Source organism: Ascidiella aspersa, chromosome 1 (assembly GCF_963924565.1).
Source record: "Ascidiella aspersa chromosome 1, kaAscAspe10.2, whole genome shotgun sequence".
NCBI classification, from domain to species: Eukaryota; Metazoa; Chordata; class Ascidiacea; order Phlebobranchia; family Ascidiidae; genus Ascidiella; species Ascidiella aspersa.
This window is the reverse complement of record NC_139447.1, coordinates 17,971,885-17,986,452: the sequence shown is the minus strand read 5'-3', so window position 1 is coordinate 17,986,452 and position 14,568 is coordinate 17,971,885. Positions and strand designations below refer to the sequence as shown.

General features: G+C 35.9%; 1 protein-coding gene across 3 annotated transcripts in view; it reads left to right on the top strand.

Annotated features, from left to right (window-relative positions):
* The window catches only part of LOC146168137 (tau-tubulin kinase 2-like), a 40,353-nt gene extending 26,204 nt beyond the window's left edge, over nt 1–14,149 (top strand). Inside the window, exons 7-19 of one of the 3 annotated variants that reach the window (XM_083391033.1) lie at nt 608–725; nt 918–1,082; nt 1,749–1,868; nt 3,014–3,168; nt 6,823–6,991; nt 7,497–7,577; nt 7,655–7,809; nt 7,879–8,010; nt 8,082–8,185; nt 8,242–8,371; nt 9,658–9,731; nt 11,530–11,668; nt 12,539–14,149. In XM_083391033.1, coding sequence (XP_083247159.1) covers nt 608–725; nt 918–1,082; nt 1,749–1,868; nt 3,014–3,168; nt 6,823–6,991; nt 7,497–7,577; nt 7,655–7,809; nt 7,879–8,010; nt 8,082–8,185; nt 8,242–8,371; nt 9,658–9,731; nt 11,530–11,668; nt 12,539–12,638 — 1,642 coding nt within the window. In that variant the 3' untranslated portion in view covers nt 12,639–14,149. Of the gene's footprint in view, nt 1–607; nt 726–917; nt 1,083–1,748; nt 1,869–3,013; nt 3,169–6,822; nt 6,992–7,496; nt 7,578–7,636; nt 7,810–7,878; nt 8,011–8,081; nt 8,186–8,241; nt 8,372–9,657; nt 9,732–11,529; nt 11,669–12,538 lie in introns of those variants that run through there. The other 2 variants (XM_083391032.1, XM_083391034.1) reach the window with 2 other exon arrangements.
* Nucleotides 14,150–14,568: the final 419 nt, after the last annotated feature.

Sequence of the window (14,568 nt, the reverse complement as noted above, 5' to 3'; positions counted from 1 at the left end):
CAGACGGTATATGCCCACATTTTTGGCGAGTGTTATTTCGTCTGGGCGAGTGCTGATCAATAGGAACAAACCTGATTTAGAATAGGCTAAATGATTGACAAACACAAACATGTAACAATCGCCATAAAAAAAAACAGTTTAAAAAAATATACAACCCGTGTTGGCAAAACTTGATAATAAATAAGGTTGACGTAAACATAACAGATGTGTTGACCAGGAAGATGCTAAGCAGGGATTTCAGTGATACTTCCAACCCTCCTTGCTAACCGTTTATCCCCTGAATCTGTCAATCAATAATGCAAGCAAGGCAGGCTAGACAAACATCTAGCCTGCATTGAGGTTCGAACTCACAACCTCCGGCCATACCGGGACCGTTGCTCTACCACTGAGCTACACAGGCTTTGAGTAGCAGGTATGACTAAGAATGGGGGCCAAGTTAAGGTATCAGAAAGATTAAAATATACTTCTTAGCTAATAGCCACAATGGTTGAGTTTGTAGTTTGATTATATTTTGTACTGGTCTTTCTCTTTGCCTTGCTTTTTTGTACTAATTTGAAAAAGCACCTTGATATTGTTTTTAAAATGCATGTGTTGTTATTTTATTCAGAGATGTCAAACCTTCTAACTTTGCAATGGGTAGGACCTCTACCACTTGTCGTTTAGTTTACATGTTGGATTTTGGATTGTCACGACAATACACTAATTCTGCTGGAGAAATTCGCCAGGTATTAAATAGGTCCATCCTGTGTTTTAAACTAATGACTGAAAATTCCCCCTAATAACATTAAAAGACCATTGTTAAATTCTAGTATCACATTCAATGATAATTTCGTCTAAAGTAAACTGATTTGGAATTTATGCAGTAAGTCCTATTTGAAAGTTCTATTTTATTTAGATATTTTTAACATTTACCTCAGGCAAGACCTGTTGCTGGATTCCGTGGAACTGTGAGATATGCTTCTGTAACTGCTCATCAAAATCGAGAAATGGGATGCAGAGATGATTTATGCTCTTTAATGTATATGCTTGTGGAATTTATAAATGGTCAGCTTCCTTGGAGAAAAGTTAAAGACAAAGAACAAGTAATATACTGCAAACTGTCATGTAAACAAGGATTACTAAAATGTTTTTTTTAATCCTTTCACCTTTGATAAGTATCAAACATGTAATATTTTTCCTGTGCGGAACAAAGTGTGCAAATAATTTATATTTGACATGTATTTAAATAAAATTGACCAAAATTTAGAGGTTAGCAATTTGTAGATATTACGCCAAAGTAGATATAGCTTTTCACTCAGTTGCTATCGCCCCCATAGAAGATAAATTTGAAAATTTGACCTTGATTAGGGCTATTGTCCTATTAATGGTAGTTTACAAGCAGACGATAAAAAAATATTTTATTTATCTGAATAGATATATATGATTTTAACTCTGTTTTTTGTCCACTAAAATAAATTATTGTTGAACTTTGTCAATAGAGAAAGCGCTGAAAAAAATATTTATTCATGTTAAAAGTTATAAGGAAGCCGAATAAGATTACACTAATAATGCATTTATTTGCATTTATATGGTTAAGTGTGACATAAGTATAAATTTGGGTGTCATTGAAAAATGCCCTAACCTGGACCTGCCCTTCAATACAATATTAGCACTTTTTTGCGAGGTTCTCCTTTTTTAAATTCCTAGTCTATTAGTTTAGGTTTAAAATCAGGCTTATTAACATAAACCTATCTATCTATCTTTTTTAGGTTGGAATGTTAAAAGAAAAGTATGATGAAAAGATCTTGCTCAGGCATATGCCATGTGAAATGATGGAAATGTATGCATACATAAACAAATTACAATACTTTGACAAGCCAAATTATCAGGTATGGTTCTTTACAAAGTTTTTTGATGGCAAATATATATTGACGGATAGCAACATTTTTTTGCTTATGATGAAGACTTTTTACCTGAAAAGTGTTTTAGGTTGTTTTTAAGCAAGCAACAGAGTAATGATTTCAGATTAAACAAATTTGAGTATGTTAGTAGTGTATTAGATCAATAGTTGAAAAAATATATAAAATCTTGGTTAAATTTTAAAATCTTGAATAATTTTTTTCTTACACTTTGCAATCTTGCATATTACATTGTAATATATCAGAGTAAATTTACTAAACTGATGTTTTGTCGACGAATATAAAAATAAACTTTAGCAATTAACATATTATTGCGGATAACACTTTCATTAGAGAATCAAGTGTTTAAAATGGCATAACATGTTTACTTATGTCTGAACATTGCACTATGTTGCGCTACAGATTCAATAAAAAGGAATTTCATATCATTTGATGTGTTTTTTGCGATTTGCGGTAATCATAAAGTATGTAGTCACCTTGTAAAACAGCAAAGATGTTTGTCGTTCCTTGACTGTTGGTCACTAATTGTGTTTGAGATAGGTAAACTAAATGCTTCCCCATCTAAGCGTAACACCTTATAACATTCCTGTCATTTGGAAGCGACATTTAATCACCTGGCTTTGTATAAATTATAGCAATTATCTATGTGACTGTAAATAATTAAAATTGAATTGCTTTAATAAAACTTAAATTCACAAAGTTTTGCAAAATAATTAACCCTTTTCCATCCCCTGTTAATTTTTTGTTTGTGAACAGATTACCATCTGCGTCTAGTGGACAGACTAAGCCAAATATGTTTAAAATATACCTATCTATGTTGGGAGTTGTATAGATAAAAATTATGTTTTAAAACTAGAGTAACTAATTCCTATAGTTAAATATAAACATTATTGAAATCTCAATAGATAGAAATCGCTCTTCTGGTGTAAACGAAGTATAAACCGACGTTTCGGCAGCATATACCAGCTGACCTCATCAGAGATTATTAAAATCTATTTTATATTTAGACCAGTTATGGAAAAGACAAGCGTGATAAAGTAGTAGTATTGCTATGTTTCAGTTGGTTTAAGCATGGGCATTGTTAAGCATTTTATTTAAAATATTTTGTGAAAAAGTTTTTACAGAATCAATTTGAAAAGGCAATTGGACGTAAAAATATCCTAGAATCTGATCCTTATGATTGGGAGAAAGGTTGTGGAGAAGGGTCTATCACCACAACTACCACTTCCACACCCTTACATGTTGAAAACAACAATGTTGGGAGCAATGGGTAAGGTTTGCGCTAACTTTACATTTTTGGTTAGGAGAGTTATCCTGATACTCGACTCACCATGACTTTCCCTGGCTAATTATGGATGTTTACCAGTTTTAGTATATGACTGTATCAGATTTAGTTTGACACGATAGTGACAGGAAAAAGCTTTGTCGAAGTTCTGCAAGACAATTACCGTTTTCATTGTTTTTCTAAAATGTTTAAAAAACAATAAACCTGTAGCCTACGTTGTGAATGTGCAAAGGTGCAAACAAACAACTTAATATTTGAAAAAAGTTATGTGAAACAATCCTGAACTACTTTGTCTTAGTATTCAGGTGGTAGTACGCTAATTTTGTTTGATAGGTTTTACATTAAGATGTTTTAGATTGAAGCACAAGTTTTTTTTTGTTGATTTATGATGAGAAAGGTGCAAGGAACTTCCAAAAAATGTGTAACGTAAAATTCAATTGGATTGATTTGGTTAGTGCTCATCATATCGATTCAAGTTATTTAAATGTTTTTACACATCGTGTTGCTTGCATATTGAACATCATAAGGTCATGAACACTTGTTTGGCCGGCCACAGAGCACTGTAGGAGGTGGTCATGGTTTGGTCATCCCACAGATGTAGGCAGTGTCTGGTTTGTCAGTATAGCCCAACATATTAGCCTTGGAATGGCTTCAGTTAGTAGATTATATAAGGTTTTATATACACTCCATTTCTCATCATAAGCCCTAGAGCAGTGGTCGGCAAACTTTTTTCGTCACAGCTCAAAATACTCTTTTCGGAGCTATTGAAGGCCCACTACGAAAACGGTGTCAGAAGTTTAAGGCATTAGAATGGCGTCACAAAGTTAGAAACACTTATTTTTCTCGAACGAACTCGTTGGCAAAAATGAGGCTAAAATCCAGTTTAATTGAGCAAAAAGAAGTGGGTTCATCAGATTTACATTGGCAAAACTTCAATTAAAATGATACGTGAGGCATATGGCACTTAAAAAATTCCAATATTGCTCGAAATAACGGCTTTATAGTATAATATAACAGAAATTGATCTGTACAGTTATGAGACACACGACGCAAGAAATTATAGAATATCGCTTTTTGGCTGAATAGATTTAAGTATAAAACTTAACATAAACAGACATAAAAATCCTTGCATTTGACTTCAAAAGTAACATCGTAGTTCAAGTAATTTGGGAAACTTGTTCTCCAACCAACCGGTGTGGTATTGTGCAACTCAAGCAAGTTTATCGCGCAAAAAAGTTTACCACTATATCATCTCCACAGCTGAATGGCGGCACCCGCAATTACGTAAAACGTTCGCACGAAACACGTAGAAAGAAATCCATTTCGTTAATCTTGTTTTAAAATTTGGATAAATGTTACTCATGATAATAGCCATATTGCAAAGTTGAATAGAAAATTATATTTAACTACATATATTTTGGTAGAAATTACAATTTGCAGAGAGTCTAAGTTTACACAGCGTTAGACTGTTGACACCAAGTAAAGGTGAAATATTGCACGGCGCTTTGATGCCGAAATCACTGCCATGCGATAATGCAAAAGATAGCGGTAGTTGAAAAGGAAGAATGTACGCGCGAAGCGCGAAAAATTTTGCTTATACATATAGTTAACGTTGGCAAAAATTATAGTTAAACAGGCACTCTCTGGGCCCCATTTGGCAAACGGGCCTGAACAACGCTAGGAAATATAATTCTTAGCCACACGAACTCTTGAAATACAGAAATGAACGTACGGCTCTCAGCCGGCCCACAACTACATGATAACACTAAACTATTCAAAAGTAACTCGCGGCCCACTAAAAATGGCTCTGCGGCCCACATTTGGGCCGCGGCCCACAGTTTGCCGATCACTGCCCTAGAGGAAGACTTTCACAGAGTTGTATAGACAAAGCTCCTTAGCCATGTCCTTCCACATTTTTGTGCTTGCATCGTCATGCAAAGATTGGATAGTGGAAAGAAATCTGTGTCTGGATTTTAGACCAGTTGCTGTGTGTTTCCTGTTGAATATGAGATGTTGTTGGTCAAGTTCTTGCTTAGATTTTTTGCACTTTTAAGCGCTTCTAGGCCTGACATACGGTTGACCATTTGAGCAATGCGACTAAGTAGTAGATTTCGTTTCCTGGTTAATTTGAAGGCAGACTTGTTGAGTTACATTGAGATGCTTCGTTTAAGAGGAAAACGTGTATATTTGCATAAGGAAAACGTTTTCCATTGCATACTCTGCTGTTGGTTAGAGTGCTTGAAGCAGTAATCCTGAGAGTTTTTGCATTTGCATCCTATTTGGTTGTAGTCTGCTTGTTCAGGGGGTGTTGAGTGAGCTCACTTTTTGCTTTTGCTTTCGTTTTTAAATGCTTGAGACAACATTCAGCCCAGTGTAGTATAAGACAACATTCAGCCCAGTGTAACACCCAGATAAAGGGCTGTATAAAATGTGCCAGGGTGGCCCCGCTCCATCTGGTATCTAGGTAGCATTTGGCTTCTTTGTTGCATAGGGTTTTGCTGTTAGAGAATTTGTCGTAGTATGGTGTTAAGGTAGAGAGGGCATTACTAAGGGAGGTTTCTACTTGCAGAGAACGACACTTCATTTTTGTGCCACAAAGATTATCGTCTAACGTTTCCTCTTTGAACAACTGTAACCAACAAGCCATTCACTTTGGGTCGCAAAACCATTATTATATTTAAAAAAGTATAATACTAATAGACCAAAAGCCATTGCAGACTCATGAATCTTTTAATCAATGATGCAAGCAAAGCAGGCTAGAAAAGTGAGGTTCAAACTTTACATTCTGTTAGTTCAAGCAACTTTACATTAAATGGGAGCACAGTACCATTTCATCATTCAACGAAAGATACACACATGACACACATATGTGTTCAAGAACTAATATCTAGATGTTCTAAAACTGCTTCCTGACCAACAATTACGCCTTACATATCATTAGTACCATGAAGGCAATCGCAGACTCACCTAGTCTGTCGAACAATGGGGCAAGCAGGGCATGCCAGAAAAACAACTAGCCTGCAGTGAGGTTTGATTCCCTGGGCTGTCGCTCTACCAACTGAGCTACACGGGCTTAGAGAAGAGCAAGTTAAGAAACAACCATACGCAAATGCTTGCTACATTCTGTTAGTACAAGCAACTTTATGTCAGGGCTGCGGAGTCGGACTCGGGACTCGAGGAGTCGGTTTGTTTTTACCGGTGTCGTACTCGGAACTCAGGAATGGAGTAAGACGTTGCCAAACTACCGGAGTCCCGAGTCCGAAATGCACATGCGCAGTACCAAATTTTAAAACTTAAACGGTCGCCAAATGGAAATTGTAAAGGCGAAATAGCATATGGTAGAATATTTTCCAACCATGTATTTTGAGTGAATGAATTATATGACACGCCTATAAGTGGATTGCTGAATATCCGCGTTATTTTAGTTACGTAAATTGGTGAAATACAGGCTGTAGAGTCCGGGCCGGACTCGGGAATCAACAAAATCACACATTTGACCGGTGTCGGACTCGGGTTTAGGGTTTATTCTTAGCCGACTCCGCAGCCTGCTTTAATTTTATATAGTTTAATGTTTCAATGCCTGGGCATTGTATTTTCAATTATTTTGTTACAGATTAGATTGTTTTCCTTATGTTACAGCTTAGTTTGTTTTCCTGGAAATGTGGAAGCCAACACAGATAATGAGCTAGAGGAAGCTAACAACTCCATCTGTGTGGAACAGAAAACTGCTTCTGGATTAATTTGCATTGATCATGTTAATCCTAAAAATGCAACAGGATTAAAAAAATCTACTAAAACCTCAAATGACGTGAGTAATTTGTTTATTTTATATTAAAACAATAACTATAAGATTTTAGGTAACTTGTATGGTCTTCTAATATTGTGATATTCATTGGATAACAGTTTTACCCTTGCAATGGGCTGTGCACACTTGCTTTTCAAGTTCCCTGTTAAATCCTATATCAATTATTATCAAATTTTATCATCAAATTATTTGCACTAAGTTGTGAAACATGATAAAATTTAAAAACTCATTCGGAGCCAATTAATTACTGGTCACTTACATGAAATTTTGCACTGTATAATAGCATGTTTTTTATATTTTTTAAAATAAAAACAGCGCTGTATTTATTAAATGCTGTATTTATTAAATGTAATAAAAGGTGTTTACTTATGTTAAACGGACCTCGTCAGCTTCTGTTATTGATAAATAAAGCACACGTCGCTTATTAAACTTTAGTCGAATTATGTGAATAAATCAAGGCCAGCTGGTGTTTAAGCCAAAAAAATTTCTATCATTTACACCTTTTCAGGCTGTTATTATCAAGGTAGAAAAAAACTCTGCAGAGAGACTTGTTAGAGATGTTCCAGAAGCAAACGCTTCATATTTAAAGGTAAGTAAAAATATTGTGAAACATTGTGTATGTGAGAATAGTTTTTGTGAACACATAAGGTTGGACACAATGAAAAGTACTCTGGTGCTAAAGACTCAAAACCCATTGCATCCCAAAATGACGTCAAAGTTCCATCAAGTCCTTTGTTCCCATCGTCTTGTGAAAGTAATCAGGGTTATCTTGCAGAATACAGTTCAGCAGATTTATCACAAGATCTTTTTTCAGGTTTAAGGTAATGATAATGTTACGATTTATATAAAATGTTTGTTCTAATAAATTATATTTGGAAATTTGTATTTAGAAATCCTTACAAGCCTTTAAAGACATCTTGTAAACCACTACCTAATTCTCTAAGTGAAGACTCCAGTCTGCTTTTGCAAAAGAAAATGTTAAATGCGCCCAGTAAAACCATGAAAAAGCTTCACAGCAGAAGGTATCTGGTTATCCTATTAGTCTATTGTTAAAATAATAAAGTGCTAAATTTACACTTTTTGTGATTAACAGATCTAAAATATCTCGTAACCTAAAAAACAGTTCTGATGCTCAGTCTTCTGTTGATGAACATCCATTTTCACCACCTCTCTCTACAGATGAGAGTTTACACTGTGGTAAGAAAATTTTTACAAAAATATACTTTTGGTTTTAAAAAGTACCATGTGTCCAGAAAATCGTAATACTGGGAAGGATCTGATACACCATTACTTTGCTGCAGCAGCTTATAGAGTTGGAGTTGAAATGTCAATTGAAGGTTTACCAAATGCTGTTTCAAAATCATTACAAAGCAAACAAAAAAGGTTGTTAGACACTTTGTTGGTTATTTTTCCGTTTTATAATTTTTCCAACCTTTCTATGTAACCGATGCTTATTTAGTTTTTTGTTTCTTTTTAATAGATAAAAAAATGTCTAACCAAATGCTAACCACAAAGGGTAACACCTTATTAAAGAATTCCGCCCGTGTTAAAGTGGCATTTATTTGACTGGCGCGCTATAAAGTATCGCCATTATCAACTTCTTCGTCTTTGTAAACTTCTCATAAAAGTTTTGCAAAATATGTATAAAAAATCTCCAGCGTAAAAATTAAAATTATCCCAATAATCCGCGTGTCCATCGCGACTGCATGTTGGACAACCCTGTTTCAAAAGATAAATTCTTATTTTTTAGTAAAATTTATGCTATTTTAGGACAAACTTATCGAAAACCAGAACTGATATTGTTTTGCAAACTTACAAAAACAGAATCGGTTGTGTGTTGCGAAGTGGTATGACATGCCAATGAAAAAACTCTGAAGACTGGGGATTAATCGAAAAAAAAACACATTGTTTTTATATTTGTGATGTATCTTTGTAGAAACGCAAAAAATTCGAAAAAGGAACACCATTAGGAAAATAATAGAAACTGTCCATAAAATAGGATATTTTTCGTGTTATAATTTCCCATCGTATCAACGACGCATTTGCGACTCTTTCGTGGATTGTTTTCTTTATCATAATTCAAGTTAATAAGACACCGAAGCTATACTATATATTTCTCCTATTTTACCAGGTAAAAGCATTTGTGGTGATTTGGGTGCAACTTTGGCTTTTAGTTTATTTTATCTCGTTTTTTGAAGGGATTTTGTTCAGACTAAAGGCGCCCTGCGTAGGAAGGCCAGCTCAGGACTAAAATGAAAATTTTAAGAAGCTCAACTACATAAATGAATTTTTTGGCAATTTTCCGCGTTTTGTGAAAATCTTACCACAATGTTTGTAGTATTTTCATTGTTTCGCGAGTAGCAGTTGGGTGTTCGGACCCCTCCCCCATTTTTTTGTAAGTAACATTATCGCTTTTATTGGTTTTTGTCAGGGTTTAACTTACCGCCCGAAGCGGCGATGTTTTTAATGTAATTAGGTCACGCGTCTTAGCTAATGCAAAACCAAATTCAAACGCAAAACGCCGTTTTTCGTTTGTTGTTTGGTCGACCGTAAACGAAGGATATTTTCTACCCGCGCTAATTTTCGAGGAGTGTTAACGACGCACGTGTTCGATTTGCGTTTCTTTTGCTGGACGTTAATTCTTACCGCATTGGATTTTATTTATTCAGTCGCATACCTGTACGCGCCGTTTCAACAGCAAACTCAACAGCAAAAGGCTGCAAGCAAGTGTTGTCTGATGGAGGTTAGTAGCATTTTAAGTTCGTGATAACGTCAAAGTTTTTCCGGAATTATTCGTACCATAGTTAGTGAAACATACACACACACCAGTGGCGTATCCAGGGGGGGGGGGGTTGGGGGTTCGTAACCCCCCTTTTCGTAAGTGACATTATCGTTTTTTGTTCGTTTTTGTCGGAGTTTTACTCACCGTCTGAAGCTGCGTGTTTTTAAATGTAATTGGGTCACGCGTCTTGAGCTTATGCGAAACCAAAATCACGCTAGATAGTTTTTCTCTTTCGCCTTTCGTTATTCGTTCGGGTTGGCTAATCAGCAAGTGTGTGTTCGACAATTAATAATATAAATCAAGCGGTTTCCGCTTTTTTCTCTCTGAAAACGTCGAGTTAGACGGTGCTGATGTTTCTCGCTGTTTGTTTGTCGTTAATATCAGATGTTGGTGTAAGACTGGGGTCGGCAACCTACTGTATCGGGCCCGTCGCCTCTTTGACAAACTATACACGAGTTCATTTCAAATACTTTTTGACTATTTTAACTACGCAAGTGTGAAAATTTTTCGCGCTTCGCGCGAATGATCTTACTACGTCCCATTTGTTAACGTTTTGATGCTGTATTTTGAACTAGATCAGCGCTTCTTTACCGTTGCGTCGCGGACAAACCGAAAACGTATTCAAAAATATTTGACATATATTTTTTAACATTTTTCATTTTCGGCAATGTCATAAAAACTCGCAAGAAATTTAAAAGAAACGCCGTTATACCAAAAAAAAAATCGCGCTCGCTTCGCTCGCCAGGAGCGCCCAACCGGTTATCAAACACTGAACTAAATTAACTAACTATTAAAGATGGACCGTTTTTCCGAAATAGTTTTATATGTCGCACTAATCGAAAAAACACCCGGGAAAAACGATCTCCGTTTAGTATTGCAGATGGCGAAAGACGTGCTTGTAATATAGCCTTGTCCCGTAAATGGATCTACCAAAATCAATCACACATATTTCACGGTCTTGGTTTAGTTTTTCGCCTGAAGTTAACGATTGCACACTAAGCGGTTTCGCAGCTGGCGCCTGGCAGGATTGTCGATAACGCACGTGTTCGCTTTCCGTCTAAATGTTCGCTTTTGCTGGACGTTAATTGGCTGTTTCGGATGATTTTTTTCTTGTTTATGACGTCATTACCATCGCTATTTTATGACGTCCTATCCGTCACTATTTTATGACGTCATTTACGTCAGACGAAAAAAACAACGGGGAATTCCCTAAGTTGAAAATTCGTAACCCCCCCCTTTTTGAATTTCTGGATACGCCCCAGACACACACATGTTTACATCGTATCGTCGATCAACGATGTAAGGTAGACAGGCTAGAAACATAACTCTAGCCTGCAGTGATGTTCAAACTTACGACCTACCAACTGAGCTACATAGGCTCAAAGAGCAGAAAGTCGATAACAACCCTACGCCAATGCTTGCTAGATTCTGTTAGTACAAGCAACTTTACACTGACGTGGATCGACAGTACCATACCATCCAATGAAAGATGCACACGCATATGTGCAACTGTTATTTAGCCCCTCTGAAGCTGCTGTTTCATCAACGATTGCGGCTTACGTATCATTAGTACACCGATAGCCATTCCAGGCTCCCGGTATGGACGGACGTCGAAAATTCGAACCTCACTGCAGGCTAGTTGTTTTTACTAAGCTGACTTGCTTGCATCATTGATCGACAGATTCGCTGAGTCTGGAATGGCTTTCGTTGTACCATAGTTAACTTATACAAGAGTCCTAACTTTTCATTATTTTGTTAGGAAAAAATGAAGCAAGTCACCATACTTTGAATTGCTGCGAACAAATCGAGAAATTAAACGACAAGACAAGAGCTAATAGCTTATTTCCACAACCACCAAAAACCCTGCGTCCTTCTTGTGACATTGTACGAGCTGCTAGGTATGTATACGTTGTAAACCTAATATAATAGCGTGCGTAGCGAACTGTATATCTTGGCACAAAATCATTGCCACATTTTTTGCCCACACGTACTAGCGGGGGTCTTTTGACAAAATTAGTCACGCTTGTGTGTCGATCGTTTTCATATCTAAATAAAAATGAAACGTGGTTCGAACAATTGTGTTTTACGTAAAATATACACATTTTTATAGTATAATCAACAGACCAAGTAATCTTGTTTGATAGCTGCAATTGCCTTATTCAAACACTGAAAACAAGTGGCACTGTTGACAAATTGTATTTTCAAGTTGATTTGTAATGCAATTATTCAACAGTGCCACTTGTTTTCAGACCAACTAATGAATGTATCGGTAATATTTTAAGAAAGTTTTTTTTTTAATAGATAATATGTTTTTTTACCCACAAGTCGAAATCTGGCAAATTATGTACTATTTTTTCTAATAACTTGTTCATCAGGATGAACATTACTCGCAGCTAACCCAAAGCTTCATTTTTAATAGTGATTCGTAAAGATTTTTTGCAATAAATCTTGTTTTTTTTTAAATGATGGGTTGTAGGTGGCGCATTGCTTTTATTGTTATTAATTCGTCTTAACCTTTAGTTATTTTTAGAAAATTTGCAAAATGTGATTCTGGTGTTCTAGACTAGATGAATATGTACAGTTTTACACACTTGCCCAAGAGCTGCAAAAGCACGCGCTTGTTGACTAGCGACCTAGCGTACACGGATTTGCTATACCAGAAATTGATTTGTCAATTTTTTAATTCATTCTAGACATTACTCTGCAGATGTGCACATATGTAAATGTTTTATGTTTAACTCAATATAAAGTGTAAAACAATTTTACAGAAGAAGGCGTTACAAGCCAGTTCCACCAAGCGGTTGCACCAAAATTAACTTGGACTTAAAACGTGTCCAACAATCTCAATTGGTGATGGAAAACAGCTGATAATGATCAATCAAGAATCGAACTTTTCGTTAATAAACTCATTTCCGTAAAGGCTTTTGGAGAGGAGCCTTATCTCTTCATAAGTAAGGGGTACCGATTGTATAAAAGGAAAGGTAACTGTTGTATCATTTATTGCAACTTGTGTGTGTTAGCTGTACCCTTGCAATGCTCGTAACCCAAAGGTTAAAAGGATTATTGTTATATTTAGTGTTGCCTGGTGACGATTATTGATTCTTCTTTTTTATTTATTTTGCACATTAAACAGCATATTTCTAACTTTTTTTAGTTTATCTTCTGTTGTTTACGTTGTCTACGCTTACAATTTAATATATTGACGAAACGTGAAATAAACGTGTTGGGATTTTTTTAATAGACAGCACTATTATTATGTGTAACGCGAGTTCTAGACTGCGACATTCAACTACCGTAGTATCGGCACTAAATTTTGGTTAGCTGGAACGAATTTATGACGCAAATAAGAGGCCAAAATGGTACTTTTGTGATAACTAGGGCGATTATTTTTTTGAGCTAATAAATAAAAAAAATTTGACCTAAAAATTGTTTTTTGCCAAAATTGGACTTATTAGAAATGAGTTTAGCAATGAATTGTTATATAAAGCAGTGTGGTCCAACTACAGGCCCTTGGCCGGCGAGTTCCACTTTTTTGGCCCGCGAACTGGGCGTCATCTTTGCTGCAGTCTAGCAATATCACTTCAATTTTTGCTTCTTTGTTATTGTAATGGACAAAAAAACTTCGTAAATCATCCTTTGTGATTTCATAACTACTGTAGCTGAACAAAGGTGTAGATTTCAAAGGTAGTATATATGCCATAGGCCAGCGGTTCTTAACCTGGTGAGCGCACCTCCCTAGGGGTCGCCAAGCAATTCTTAGGGGGGCGCAAGCTCTAAGTCAATATTTAAATTTTTGCAATGATTTTAATGGTTTCGTTTGGGTTGTACACCACTCCTACAGCGCTGTAGGCTACAAACTCTGTGTCGCTTCGCGCGAATCTGTTTTTTCTACTTTTCGTGACTATGTTTTAGCCTAAAGTCTCTTTCAGTGCCATTGCATGTTTTCATATCATCGAATGTATAACGGCCCTATTTAATTACAATTTTTCTAACTTATAGATAAACGATAAAAGTCACCCCCCCGTTCAAACTATTTTTTATATGACAACAGGCTTGCAACAGGGTGACTCAAACTTTTTTGGGCGAATCTATAATGTTTTTGCAATATGGCCGTTGTATTGTGTGTCGTCACATCTTTTGAAACAAGATAACGAACTGTTTAAATCAATGTGTCGAGCGATTTGTTGTGTGCCCAATGTGAAAAGCCTCCTAAATCTATAGTTTAACGCTTATTCAACAAATTAAACTCATTTTTTTTTCGCGCTTTGCGCGACCGACAACAGACTTTACTATTTTCAAGTTGTCTTAATAATATTTAATAGAAAATGCCGAATTGCTTTTCGTATGGGGGTGAAAGGCATATGAAAATTACCAAAGTGGAGCCCTGCTTAAAAAGGTCAAGAACCACTGCCATGGACTATATAAATTTGCCAGCAATAAGCCTAGAATTGCTTTAAAAAAAACATTTTAAAAAACATTGGCCCTTAATGAAAAAAACATTTAAAAACATTGGCCCGCAAGATAAAAAAAATTGTTTTTGGCCCGCGATGAAAAGAAGTTGGACCACGCTGATATAATTAGTGTTTTGGGGTTGTCAGCCATTTGTTTGTGATGTTTTGCTGACGATTGTCACAAATCAGATATTTTGTTTGGATTATGCAAAACTAAAAATGCTCAAGGTCAAAGAAAAACAATATGTTGGTTGTTTTATAAAATTGTTGAGCAAACAGTTTAGTTGAAATACAAGGTAACAAGAATTGCAAAAAATTAAAGACCAATCATATTTATCAATATAGAA